General features: G+C 37.9%; 1 protein-coding gene across 1 annotated transcript in view; it reads right to left on the minus strand.

Annotated features, from left to right (window-relative positions):
- The window catches only part of tbcd (tubulin folding cofactor D), a 68,977-nt gene extending 56,645 nt beyond the window's left edge, over positions 1–12,332 (minus strand). The window contains exons 1-7 of the mRNA XM_062036502.1: positions 11,816–12,332; positions 11,679–11,729; positions 11,331–11,428; positions 6,284–6,385; positions 6,048–6,194; positions 1,813–1,868; positions 312–444 (exon numbers count right to left, since the gene is read on the minus strand). Coding sequence (XP_061892486.1) covers positions 312–444; positions 1,813–1,868; positions 6,048–6,194; positions 6,284–6,385; positions 11,331–11,428; positions 11,679–11,729; positions 11,816–12,062 — 834 coding nt within the window. The 5' untranslated portion in view covers positions 12,063–12,332. The remainder of the gene's footprint in view (positions 1–311; positions 445–1,812; positions 1,869–6,047; positions 6,195–6,283; positions 6,386–11,330; positions 11,429–11,678; positions 11,730–11,815) is intronic.
- Between the last annotated feature and the right edge of the window lie 2,477 nt (positions 12,333–14,809).

Consider the following 14,809-nt stretch of genomic DNA (forward strand, 5'->3'; position numbering starts at 1 on the left):
TAGATCTATGAAAAAACACATTGTTTCTGTGGGCAGGCCTCCGATTTGAATGTGGATAAGAAAACGGGGAGATGAAATAGAAACACATTTTTCAGGTTTACCACATGTCACAGTGCCACAAATACAATGACTTGCTTGGCTGACATCACCTTAGCTAAAAAGGAAGTCATTTGACCTCCATCTTAACAAAAACATCAGACGTGTCATGTGGCTTCAATTCAATTGAATCACAGTACTTTAGCATTGGATATTACATTTCCTTTAAATATAGACTACAAAAATGTACACATGTGACCTGAGTGGGTGTTTACCAGGGACTGGAGAGCTCCATCCAGCAACATAATGGAGTGCACAGACTGGTCATTTGTTCGGAATATAGTGGTAAGGCTCCAGTCCAGAAAGTGTCTAAGGCACTTCTTTTGCACATCAGGACGTGTCATGAACCTGTAAACGACAATTATACATGAGTCACGAACATAAAGTGGGTGTAAAAAAAATCAGCGTAATTAATACAGAAAAATTCTGTGCATAAAAATTCAGTTTAAAAAAAATTCTGAGTAAAAAAATTGTTAGAAAAAAATTATGTGAAAAAAAAAACTCACTGTAAAAAAAATCTGTGTAAAAAAATCAGTTTAAAAAAGCTTCAGTGTAAAATAAATTTGGTGTTAAAAAAAAATATGTGTAAGAAATTCAGTGCAGAAATATTCTGTGTAAAAACTTTATGTACAAAAATTTTGTGTATAAAAATTCAGAATAAAACGATTACATTTTTTACAAATCTGTTTAAATAAGATTCAGTGTAAAATAAGTTTGGTGTAAAAACAAAATCTGTGTAAAAAACATTCAATGCAAAAAAAAAAAACTGTGTAAAAAATGAATGCACAAAAAATCTGTGTATACAAATTCAGAATACAACAATTCAGTTTAAAAAATTCAGTGTGAAAAAAATTTGAATAAAACAATTCAGTGTAAAAAAAAATATTTAAAAAAAAATCAGTGTAAAAAAATCAGTTTAAAAAAGGTACAGTGTAAAAAAATCTGTGTAAAAAAATTCAGTGCAGAAATTTTTTTTGTTTAATGTTTAAAATTTTATGTACAAACCTTCAGAATAAAACCTTTTAATTTTGAAAAATTCAGTAAAAATGTTTTTGTTAAAAAAGAAATCAGTGTAAAATAATTATGTTTCAAAAAAATTATGTGTAAAAAAATCAGTGCAGAAAAAAATCTGTGTACAGAAATTAAATGTTAAAATTTAATGTACAAAAACTCGGTGTATAAAAACTCAGTGTAAAAAGTCAATTTTCCCACAAAAAATGTCAAATGTAGTAATACCATTCATTTTATTTCCGATCCACAACATTATTTGTATGTTATCTTAAATGGACAGTTGCATGTTGGCACCATTTAAATGTGGGGGAAAAAATATGTAGCTATGTACCCAGCAGAGGGCGCTGTCTCCCAAGTCAGTTCACTCAACTTTTTCCAGCAGGACTTTTAGGTTTACTTTGTACGTTTTTTAAGTACAATACTGTACACTTATACAGTGTTACAGTGTACAGTATCACTGTATGCCTGTCATTGTTTCTTAATATGTAAAGCCAAACTTACAATGTCTTAAATAACCATGAGAGGCATATCATAGGGTTTGGAGCAACAAAAATGGGCATTTTTAGAGCTTTTTATAAGTGTGACTAATGCGTCCACTATTTGTGGTTAAGTGTGCAATAATATGTGTAATAATAAGTGTAATAATAAACTGTAAGAGTTGCTTGCATTGAATGAATGTGTTTTTTTAACAGTAATATGACTTACTTGGATACCAACACGGATGCAGCATCCCTGGAACTATCACTGACAGCCAGATAAGACTGCAAAGAGAAAACGCTACTGTTGACTCAAACATTGTTAAATAAAGACACTCCATGAAAAAAATCATGCAAGTAATACTGCTACTGGATGCTTAGTAGTTACACATACATTTGAACTACTAAAGTCCAACACTTTGATTCGTGTAAATGTAGATTTTTTTTCCCCCATGAAAATAAAAATAATTAGTTCCAGGGTCAAAATGTTCCCATCATGAAGTAACATTTCAATCTTCTTCAAGGGAAACTACACTTGCTTTGGAATGTTGCCTATTATTCAACATCCATCCCCATGTAAGAACATGTTTTTTTCTTTTTAGTATGCATTCTAACTAGTAAGTAAACGTAAATAAAAGTGAGTTAACAATCTAGCCAATGGGAGTCGCTCTCTTCTGTCTATAAAGCTTTTTTTTTAAAACATCCAAACACCTCCATTAAGGTTTGATATACTGTACATGTTGTAAGTATACATGTAGTGTAGTAACATGCACATTCATAACATGTAATATTTACCTATTTTAAGCATACAGCGGCACATTCATTTCATAGGCGCATCACAATGTTCGCTTTTCTTTTAACGACTCAGCAGACTTCATTAGAAACAACTAAAATAAAATAATCACTTACCGTACAATGTCTGCTCTTACTAGGATGGCGACCGATTGGCTGTTCATATAATCCCGTTTAGACGAAGAATTAATCATAATCCACGGTGTCTTTTCATGTCTTTCTCGCCATCTCCGGGTATAAGTTGAATGTCACAGACGGCCAACTTCTTGGTTATGGGCACAACCTTCTATTATCCAGATGAGATGCATCGTTTATCATCTAGAATTAACTTTCAACAACTCAGAACTAACAAGCCAGTAAGTTCTCTCTAACATAGTTTGTCTGCGTAAATGCTTACAATAACAATGTTTTGTAATACCGTAATTTTCGGACTATAAGCCGCTACTTTTTCCCCTCGTTCTGGTCCCTGCGGCTTATACAAGGGTGCTGCTTATATACGGCCTGTTCTTCTCCGACACCGACGAAGAGGATTTCGGTGGTTTTAGTACGCAGGAGGAAGACGATGACACAATGATTAAAGACTGACTTTTCATATACCGGTAGGCTGGTTATTTTGATAACGTACAGGCGAGCACTTTGTATTACTTTGCACCGTTGTATTATTTGTACTCTGCACGAATGCTGTTCGCCATGTCAAAGATGTGAAAGTTTGATTGAATGATTGAAAGATTTATAGTTAATAAATGGGACGCTTTGCATTCCCAAACAGTCATCTCTGTCCCGACAATCCCCTCCGTGGTAGCAGGAACCCCTATATACTACGCTAATTACACATCAAAACCCTGCGGCTTATAGTCGGGTGCGGCTTATATATGGAGCAATCTGTATTTTCCCCTAAATTTAGCTGGTGCGGCTTATAGTCAGGTGCGGCTTATAGTCCGGAAATTACGGTACTTTCTTAATATTCAGGTCATGGGACTTAAATGGAGTATTGTTGGCGGTTTTTGAAAGCATTTTAGAGGGATTTAGAGGTAGAATTGATTACTCCCATTAGCTGCATAGCTAACCACCTAGAAAGAGCTGATTATTACAAATTACTAGGGGTGTAACGGTACGCGTATTTGTATTGAACCGTTTTGGTACGGGGGTTTCGGTTGATATAGTAATGTAACTGCATGATTAAGTCTACATGAACTCCATGGTGTTCAGGGATGAATAGTCTCTCCTATTGCTATTGTACTATTTTTTCAGCTATAGTTACATGAATCATTAGTAATGTAGCAGCCTGGGTTTGAATGGCAGGGTCCCTGCCGTCACATGTTGATAAAAATATAACATTTACATAATAAAAATCAACTACAGGCTTCCCAAATGCTGTAATAAATGAAGCATGATGAGATGACTTGAAACTGTTTAATGTTGCACTTTTTATATGTAGAAGAAAAGTTGTGTCATTTTATTTAATCTGAGCAACAACTTGAGGCAGTTTAATGTTGATTAACGTGGGCAGAATTATTATAGTGTTCCCAATGTTAAAAGGATAAAGCCATTGTTTACAAATTTGGTAAATAAATAACCAAAAAATTTATATTTTGTTGTTTTCTTACTGTACCGAAAATGAACCGAACCGTGACCTCTAAACCGAGGTACGTACCGAACCGAAATTTTTGTGTCCTGTTACAACCCTACAAATTACAATGCAAAAAAATACGCATGTGTTCTTGTCTTAGAAAAGGATTGTGAAAGATAGGCAAAATTCCAAAAAATTCCCATTTAGATGCATTGCATGTATAAAAATTCATCAACCACAGGAAAGAAGACCAAAATAAAGTACATTTATTTTGACCTGACCAAAGCTTAGCATAAAATAAGTGCATTGATAAATTAAAAGCTTATTTTTAAAACGTATTAAATTGAGTTTTGAGTAAAGAGGAACATTTCTATCAGCACAAAGTGCTGCCATGCAAGCCCTGAAAGAAAGTTTTGAAAACCAAGACTATATTTCCTGCAATTGGGTGCATTTGTCTATACCAGGGGTCACCAACCTTTTTGAACCCAAGAGCTACTTCTTGGGTAGTGATTAATGCGAAGGGCTACCAGTTTGATACACACTTAAATAAATTGCCAGAAATAGCCAATTTCCTCAATTGACCTTTAACTCTATGTTATTATTAATAATTAATGATATTTACACTTAATTGAACGGTTTAAAAGAGGAGAAAACACGAAAAAAATGACAATTAAATTTTGAAACATAGTTTATCTTCAATTTCGACTCTTTAAAATTCAACGGAAAAAAAGAAGAGAAAAACTAGCTAATTCGAATCTTTTTGAAAAAATATAAAAAATAATTTATGGAACATCATTAGTAATTTTTCCTGATTAAGATTAATTTTAGAATTTTGATGACATGTTTTAAATAGGTGAAAATCCAATCTGCACTTTGTTAGAAAATATAACAAATTGGACCAAGCTATATTTCTAACAAAGAGAAATCATTATTTCTTCTATATTTTCCAGAACAAAAATTTAAAAAAAATTCAAAAGACTTTGGAATAAGATTTAAATTTGATTCTACAGATTTTCTAGATTTGCCAGAATAATTTTTTTGTATTTTAATCATAAGTTTGAAGAAATATTTCACAAATATTCTTCGTCGAAAAAACAGAAGCTAAAATGAAGAATTAAATTAAAATGTATTTATTATTCTTTACAATAAAAAAAATACATTTACTTGAACATTGATTTAAATTGTCAGGAAAGAAGAGGAAGGAATTTAAAAGGTAAAAAGGTATATGTGTTTAAAAATCCTAAAATCATTTTTAAGGTTGTATTTTTTCTCTAAAATTGTCTTTCTGAAAGTTATAGGAAGCAAAGTAAAAAAATTAATTTATTTATTTAAACAAGTGAAGACCAAGTCTTTAAAATATTTTCTTGGATTTTCAAATTCTATTTGAGTTTTGTCTCTCTTAGAATTAAAAATGTCGGGCAAAGCGAGACCAGCTTGCTAGTAAATAAATACAATTTAAAAAATAGAGGCAGCTCACTGGTAAGTGCTGCTATTTGAGCTATTTTTAGAACAGGCCAGCGGGCTACTCATCTGGTCCTTACGGGCTACGTGGTGCCCGCGGGCACCACGTTGGTGACCCCTGCTCTATATTGTATTTTACCTTTAGATTTATTCTCATCTACTAAAGTACTTTGGCTGTCTTTTCGACACTTACATGTCCCATGTAATGTACCACATAATTTTTTGTTTTTTCAGTAGTTAATTTACTATTATTAGTAACACTAAAAATGTTAAGTAAAACTCTATAACATGCATGCAAAGAAGTCCGAAAACGTTTCCCAATTGGCAACTCTATCCTATAGCCGCGCCTCCTCGGGTAAAATATTGCCGGCATATTTGCTGACAAAATGTTGGTGGAAATCGAAATTGCTTGAATTAGTTAAACATTCGACCTTCAAGGTTCCACTTCATTTTTTAAATTTAGCATCAGTTCAACTTAGTGTGAATGTTGTCCGTCTATCTGTGTTGGCCCTGCGATGAGGTGGCGACTTGTCCGGGGTGTACCCCGCCTTCCGCCCGATTGTAGCTGAGATAGGCTCCAGCACCCCCCGCGACCCCAAAGGGAATAAGCGGTAGAAAATGGATGGATCAGTTCAACTTGCCTTTGTAATTGCCAGAATACGGTCCATGATAGGCTCTCTGGCTTGGCCACCTTCAGACTCCAAATGACCATCGAGGCGAGAAAGGTCAAAGGGTGTGAGGCACGTCATGGACAGCCACAGTAACAGCATGTAGCGTGTCTCCCATGTCTGGAATAAGAACATGGTTACAAAGCAACAACTATCTTGTTTAGCAACTGATAAACAAGACTACAACGCTGTTCTTGTGTTGATCATACCTCTGTGTCTGTCGGGTCCTGCCTGGACAGCAAATCCAAAACCGGCTGGATGTCAGCGACCTCATGAGGGAAACGCCGCATGAAGATTTTATAGCCTCTCACCTGGGCAGACGTACACATTTGTATTTGTACGTAGGATTGTTGCATACATGCAAACAACTTCATGGTGACAATGTTTGAGGTCTCCTATTAGGCCATTTGTTCCTAGAGCAGAGGTCTACAACTTGTGGTGGCTCCCTCAGATTTTTTTTTAACGCCATAGTGAGCAAAGTTGACATATTTTGAAATAAATCTATAATTTCTGACTGTCTGTCAGGCCGTGAATTCGCAAAGAGTGAGTTCGGAGGCACAAGAAAGGCAAGAAAAAGAGACCGGAAGAGAGACACCTCCCTGATACCGAAGTACATGTCAAACTACTTCCTTAACGTAAATGACCGCCATAACCACAACACCAGGGGGAGCTCCACTAACCACGTTAAACCCAAATTCCGAACTAACAAAGGTCTTAACTCATTCTCTTTCTATGCCACATCAATGTGGAATGCACTCCCAACAGGTATAAAAGAAAGGGCATCTCTATCCTCCTTCAAAACCGCAATAAAAGTTCACCTCCAGGCAGCTACAACCCTAAACTAACACCCTCCCCGGATTGCTAACAATCAAATGTAAACAATCAAATGCAGATACTTTTTCTTATGCCTTCTGATCTCTCTCTCTCTCTCTCTCTATGTCCACTACTTGATGTCCATATCCTAACCCCCCCCCACCCCCTCCACACCCCTGATTGTAAATAATGTAAATAATTCATTGTGATTATCTTGTGTGATGACTGTATTATGATGATAGTATATATCAGGGGTCACCAACCTTTTTGAAAGCAAGAGCTACTTCTTGGGTAGTGATTAATGCGAAGGGCTACCAGTTTGATACACACTTAAATAAATTGCCAGAAATAGCCAATTTACTCAATTTACCTTTAACTCTATGTTATTATTAATAATTAATGATATTTACACTTAATTGAACGGTTTAAAAGAGGAGAAAACACGAAAAAATGACAATTAAATTTTGAAACCTAGTTCATCTTCAATTTCGACTCTTTAAAATTCAAAATTCAACCGAAAAAAAGAAGAGAAAAACTAGCTAATTCGAATCTTTTTCAAAAAATTAAAAAAAGAATTTATGGAACATCATTAGTAATTTTTCCTGATTAAGATTAATTTTAGAATTTTGATGACATGTTTTAAATAGGTTAAAATCCAATCTGCACTTTGTTAGAATATATAACAAATTGGACCAAGCTATATTTCTAACAGAGACACATCATTATATCTTCTAGATTTTCCAGAACAAAAATTTTAAAAGAAATTCAAAAGACTTTGAAATAAGATTTAAATTTGATTCTACAGATTTTCTAGATTTGCCAGAATATTTTTTTAAAATTTTAATCATAAGTTTGAAGAAATATTTCACAAATATTCTTCGTCGAAAAAACAGAAGCTAAAATGAAGAATGAAATTAAAATTTATTTTTACAATAAAAAAAATAAATTTACTTGAGCATTGATTTAGAAAGAAGAGGAAGGAATTTAAAAGGTAAAAAGGTATATGTGTTTTTTCTCTAAAATTGTCTTTCTGAAAGTTATAAGAAGCAAAGTAAAAAAAATTAATGAATTTATTTAAACAAGTGAAGACCAAGTCTTTAAAATATTTTCTTGGATTTTCAAATTCTATTTGAGTTTTGTCTCTCTTAGAATTAAAAATGTCGCGCAAATCGAGACCAGCTTGCTTGTAAATAAAAACAATTTAAAAAATAGAGACAGCTCACTGGTAAGTGCTGCTATTTGAGCTATTTTTAGAACAGGCCAGCGGGCTACTCATCTGGTCCTTACGGGCTACCTGGTGCCCGCGGGCACCGCGTTGGTGACCCCTGGTATATATGATAGTATATATCTGTATCATGAATCAATTTAAGTGGACCCCGACTTAAACAAGTTGAAAAACGTATTGGGGTGTTACCATTTAGTGGTCAATTGTACGGAATATGTACTTCACTGTGCAACCTACTAATAAAAGTCTCAATCAATCAATCAGCCTGTGTGTTCAGTTCAGCTTCTCCAGTTTGGGTAAGCTAACCATGAATATTTTCCAAAAAAGAAAGGAAAAAGAGTTTAATTTCCTGTAAAATAAAAATGTAAAAGATGAAAATGTTTAAAAGTTTATAAGCTGTGTTACGTTTTGTGTCTCTGTCCTATTTTTCTTTAATTGAAATTGCAGTAAAATGTCTCTCTTGATAGTAAATGCTGCAGACCCCTGTTCCAAAGCATTTTTCAGCAGCAAATAAGAGAAACATCTATCATCTCCCCTCTTGTTGGCTCGACGTTTGACAAGAGTTGATCAAAAGGGTCATTTTGTTTAAAGTTCACAGTTTTCATGAAAGACAAACCTCCACATTAATGAAGGACATTTTGGTTCAAATTTAAAAAGCAGGCTTCACTACTATCTTCAAACAAAACCTGGAGCTCAGCTGACTAACAGTTTGTCAGTTACAAACACGGGAGCTGTAAGTTTGATCATGTTGTTTATCTTCAGCAAGTAGGCTAACTTAGCATGAACTTGCTACTAAAATGTGAGTGAAATGTTAGTACTGTAGCTCACATTGCTATGCTAGTGTTGCTCACATTTGTGCCTCCTGTCCCACTTCTTAATGTTACATTGGTATCTATTATGATGGACAAGATCAGAGGTTACAGCAGTGTTTTTCAACCACTGTGCCGCGGCATACTAGTGTACCGTGAGATATTGTCTGGTGTGCCGTGGGAGATGATGTCATTTCACTTATTTGGGTTAAAAGTATTTTTTGCCAACCAGTAATTATAGTCTGCAAATGATGTGTTGTTGTTGAGTGTCTGTGCTGTCTAAAGCTCGGCAGAGTAACCGTGTAATACTCTTCCATATCAGTAGGTGGCAGCCGGTAGCTAATTGCTTTGTAGATGTCGGAAACAGCGGGAGGCAGGGTGCAGGTAAAAAGGTGTCTAATGCTTAAACCAAAAATAAACAAAAGGCGAGTGCCGCTAAGAAAAGGCATTGAAGCTTAGGGAAGGCTATGCAAAACGAAACTAAAACTGAACTGGTATGTAAAGTAAACAAAAGCAGAATGCTGGACAACAGCAAAGACTTACAGCGTGTGGAGCAAAGACGGCGTCCACAAAGTACATCCGTAAATGACATGACAATAAACAACAAAATAGGAAACACTACACACAGGAAAATACCAAAAAAGTCAAAATAAGTCAGGGCGTGATGTGACAGGTGATGACAGTACACCTACTTTGAGACAAGAACTATAGTGATGCATGCTTGTTTATGGTTTGAATTCATATCCAACAATTGCGAGAACGACTTTTTACTGTCAATATCGGCTGCTGAGTTTCATTTGTTTATGTTTTCCGCTAGTGGCGTGCCTCGGGATTTTTCCAATGAAAAAAATGTGCCTTGGCTCAAAAAAGGTTGAAAAACACTGGTGTACAGTATATGTAAAAAAATAAGGATGCAACGATTAATCGATATATCGATTTATATTCCTTAAATTTAACTACATGGATCTGTACTCTGCAGGTTTGCCTTCCGGACGAGAGTTATCATTCTAAGATTGTTTTAAAAAGGGAATTGGTCGATTTTATTGATACTAGAAAAAGGAAAATATTGTCTTTAAGACGGGCAGACTTGATAGGAAGTTTAGCACTTTTAATGATAAAGATGTTAAACGTTAAGTCTGGCTGGCCGTCTGAGCCATCAGACCTAAACAACGGAAGTGACAGCGGAGCGAGTTACGACCACGCACCCACTTTTAGCACACCACATGTAGTGACAACACAGCAAATAACAGCCAAGGAAAAGTCATTTAATCAGAAATAAATAAATACAAGAGATGGCTGAAAAAGTAGAAAATGTTTCCTCTTGTTAATCCAGCCTGATAGTGTTGTTTGCACTTTATCCAAATAAGATGTGAATGCATTGGCCATTAATTGTTGTTTACTTGCTGTTTTGTATCCATAATTCATTCATACATAATTACCTTACAGGAAATAACAGGAATATAGGAAACTTCGCCTTAGGTGTTCAGTATCCAGTATTTATTTCATAGTCACACTAGTTGAATTTTGTTTGCTAAAAAGTTACTGAATCGATTTGAACGTACCGAATCGTTGCGGATCGTTTTGAAATAATATCATTGTCCCTGAATCGTATCGGCAACCACAAATTCCTGATCGAATCGTTGTTAAAATGAATCGTTGCACCCCCCCTCCCCCCCACACCTGCTTTGTTTTAGCAATCAAGAATATTTCAGTTGTGCGGACGCTATCCTTCTCTGTGGGTACATTGTTGATTGTCATGTCATGTTCGGATGTACTTTGTAGACACCATCTTTGCTCCACAGTAAGTCTTTGCTGTCGTCCAGCATTCTGTTTTTGTTTACTTTGCAGCCAGTTCAGTTTTTAGTTTCGTTCTGCATAGCCTTCCCTAAGCTTCGATGCCTTTTCTTAGCGGCACTGCCTCCCGCTGTCGTCTGCATATTGGTTATCACGACAAACCATCGTCGTCGTTCCTGACCTACAAAGCAATTAGCTACCTGCTGCCACCTACTGATATGGAAGAGTATTACACGGTTACTCTGCCGAGCTCTAGACAGCACCGACACTCAACAACGGCACATTACTTGCGGATTATAACTACTGGTTTGCAAAAACTACTTTTAACCCAGCTAGGTGAAATTACATAATCTCCCACAGTGATTGAAAAACACTGATCTACAAATAATTACTATTGCGACATCCAGTGGACACATTTAGAACAGCTGTTTCTTTCATTCAAAAATTTCAGGTTAATTTTTATATTTAGCAAACTCATCTGATCTGGCCCTCGGGCCGTACGTTTTACAACCGTGTTTTACACTCTCTAAATTACAGCATCAATAATGCTAGATTTTGGAACAACCCGCTCAGTTCCAATAAACATTTTTTTGGTAAATGGCAGTAATTGCTGACCTTACAGATGATGTAAAGAAACTGGAAGCTCAAATGAAACAGGGAAGAAGGGCAGTCTTCATTCCGAACATATTCCAGTATCATATTGACCATCCATTCTGAAACATCAAGCAAAGATGATGGGTAATGAGACGTAAACATGAGGTTGATCTTTAGATGAGAACATACCCAAGTGTGGGTTTGTTCTCATCTGGTAATATGGTTCTCAGCCTGGTAATAGGACGTAAACATGAGGTTGATCTTTAGATGGGGACATACCCAAGTGTGGGTTTGTTCTCATCTGGTAATATGGTTCTAAGCCTGGTAATAGGACGTAAACATGAGGTTGATCTTTAGATGATGACATACCCAAGTGTGGGTCCAGAAGATGTGGCTGGTCTCTGTACTGGTTGAGTGTCACTGGAAATGGAAATGCAGTTATAAGACAGGGGCGTAGATGACGTCAGTGCGTGGTTTTGAAGGCCCTAATAATCAGCGGGCCTCACCCAGGATCTTCTCCGTGGCCGACTCTCTGCTCGCCAGCTGCCCGTGGAGCTCCGGCAGACTGGCGATGAGAGCTGCGGTCATGTCCTTCTCACTGAAGCCCTCCAGGACGCATGTTTTCAGGGAGACATCTCCAGCATCCCCCGCGGCCCCAATCTCCTCCGTCACATCGTCCCCGTAGCCAATCTCCATTTCAGATGGAACCAAATGACCTTCATCACCCGCACTTTGACTTTTGGACAACGCCATTCGGACCGAGTATTGTTGTGATAGACCGAGTGTTGTTGTGATGGCAGCTAACGTTAGCTTTTAGCGGCGAGCACACATAGCATGTGAGGGTGATGTCGTATGACATATACGAACCAAGCAACGTTTTAGAAAAATGTTTAACAATGTAGCATGTTTAGTTAAATGGAGCTACTCATCTTCACGTAAGCGGACTGTCACCTAACTACCGCCCTGCGCAACACTGGCACGTCCATGCGGAATGCTTCAACACGGGGCTTTAGAGCGCATGCGTCAACATAGCACTAGCCGGAAGCAAAACAAGACACTTGACCTTATAAGGGTACGCAGCATGGAGCGCTACTACCTACTGGCGCTGACAAGACGCGGGGCCGCCATCTTGGAGTGGTGATCCGCTCCACTCAGTGCAATTCATTTGGCAGGAGCAATGAACTGTCAGCGCATTTAATTCATTTTACCTCACTGAATACCGCTTATTTTCACGCGCTTTTTTTCTCATACGTGTAGCTATGATAAAGGACACATGTTTTATTATTCATAGTTTGCTTAACAGTAATAAAATATTCTAAGTGACCAGACGTCCGAGATCAAAACTGGGAATATAATCCCAGAGAAGGGGGAAAAAACAGTCAGCTATTTTTAAGTTCAAGAAACAATATGATTAAGTTATATATACATGCGTATATCCTACATAAACATCCATCCATCCATCCATCTTCTTCCGCTTATCCGAGGTCGGGTCGCGGGGGCAGCAGCCTAAGCGGAGAAGCCCAGACTTCCCTCTCCCCAGCCACTTCTTCCAGCTCTTCCCGGGGGATCCCGAGGCGTTCCCAGGCCAGCCGGGAGACATAGTCTTCCCAACGTGTCCTGGGTCTTCCCCGTGGCCTCCTACCGTTCGGACGTGCCCTAAACACCTCCCTAGGGAGGTGACCAGATGCCAGAACCACCTCATCTGGCTCCTCTCGATGTGGAGGAGCAGCGGCTTTACTTTAAGTTCCTCCTGGATGACAGAGCTTCTCACCCTATCTCTAAAGGAGAGACCCGCCACCCGACGGAGGAAACTCATTTGGGCCGCTTGTACCCGTGATCTTGTCCTTTCGGTCATAACCCAAAGCTCATGACCATAGGTGAGGATGGGAGCGTAGATCGACCGGTAAATTGAGAGCTTTGCCTTCCGGCTCAGCTCCTTCTTCACCACAACGGATCGATACAGCATCCGCATTACTGAAGACGCCGCACCGATCCGCATGTCGATTTCACGATCCACTCTTCCCTCACTCGTGAACAAGACTCCGAGGTACTTGAACTCCTCCACTTGGGGCAGGGTCTCCTCCCCAACCCGGAAATGGCACTCCACCCTTTTCCGGGCGAGAACCATGGACTTGGTCTTGGAGATGCTCATTCTCATCCCAGTCGCTTCACACTCGGCTGCGAACCGATCCAGTGAGAGCTGAAGATCCTGGCCGGATGAAGCCATCAGGACCACATCATCTGCAAAAAGCAGAGACCTAATCCTGCAGCCACCAAACTGGATCCCCTTAACGCCCTGACTGCACCTAGAAATTATGTCCATAAAAGTTATGAACAGAATCTGTGACAAAGGGCAGCCTTGGCGGAGTCCAACCCTCACTGGAAACATATAGATATCTAATGTTGTTTATATCTTAGGGACCTATAGACTAGTGTGCCGTGAGATACAGTCTGGTGTGCCGTGGGAGATTATCTAATTTCACCTATTAGGGTTAAAAATATTTTTTGCACACCAGTAACTATAGTCTGCAATACAGTAACCGTGTAATACTCTTCCATATCAGTAGGTGGCAGCTTGTAGCTAATTGCTTGGTAGATGTCGGAAACAGCGGGAGGCAGCGTACAGGTAAAAAAGGTGTCTAATGCTTGAACCAAAAATAAACAAAAGGTGAGTGCCCCTATGGCATTGAAGCTTAGGAAAGACTATGCAGAACAAAACTAAAACTGAATTGGCTACAAATTAAAAACAGAATGCTGGACGACAGCAAAGACTTACTGTGGAGCAAAGACAAAGTACATCCGAACATGACAATCAACAATGTCCCCACAAAGAAGGATAAAAACAACTGGATTATTCTTTATTGCTCAAACAAAGCAGATGCGGGAAATATCGCTCAAAGGAAGACATGAAACTGCTACAGGAAAATACCAAAACAAGAGAAAAAGACACCAAAATAGGAGCGCAAGACAAGAACTAAAACACTACACACTGGAAAACGGCAAAAAAAAACTCCAAATAAGTCACAGGGTGATGTGACAGGTGGTGACAGTACACCTACTTTGAGACAAGAGCTATAGAGATGCATGCTTGGTTATGCTTTAAAGCAGTGGAGGCTCCTCCATAGAGGTGGAGGAGGCCTGGCCTCCCCAATAATTTGAGAGAAGAGAGAGATTTTAAAAAAACAATAAATATATTTATTTTATTTATTTATTTTAACAAAAAACATATTTTTTATTTTTTATATTCATATTATTTTAGTTTTGTTCATAAATCTAAATGTTCCCATGGCTAAAACCCAATATTGCAATTGTAAAGCAACAGGCCAGATTTCCCTATCAGTTTGTATTAAGGGAGGCCAGGCCTCCCCTAGGAAATTAGCTTCTCATAGAAGTCAATGTAATGCATGCTTTTTCATGCCAATATGTGATTGGCCAGATCACTGAAAATGGGTGGGCAACGGAGGCCTGGCCTCACCATGCATTGTGTCCAGGGCTGAAAG

The sequence above is a fragment of the Entelurus aequoreus genome, linkage group LG25 (genome assembly GCF_033978785.1).
Source record: "Entelurus aequoreus isolate RoL-2023_Sb linkage group LG25, RoL_Eaeq_v1.1, whole genome shotgun sequence".
Taxonomy (NCBI): Eukaryota; Metazoa; Chordata; class Actinopteri; order Syngnathiformes; family Syngnathidae; genus Entelurus; species Entelurus aequoreus.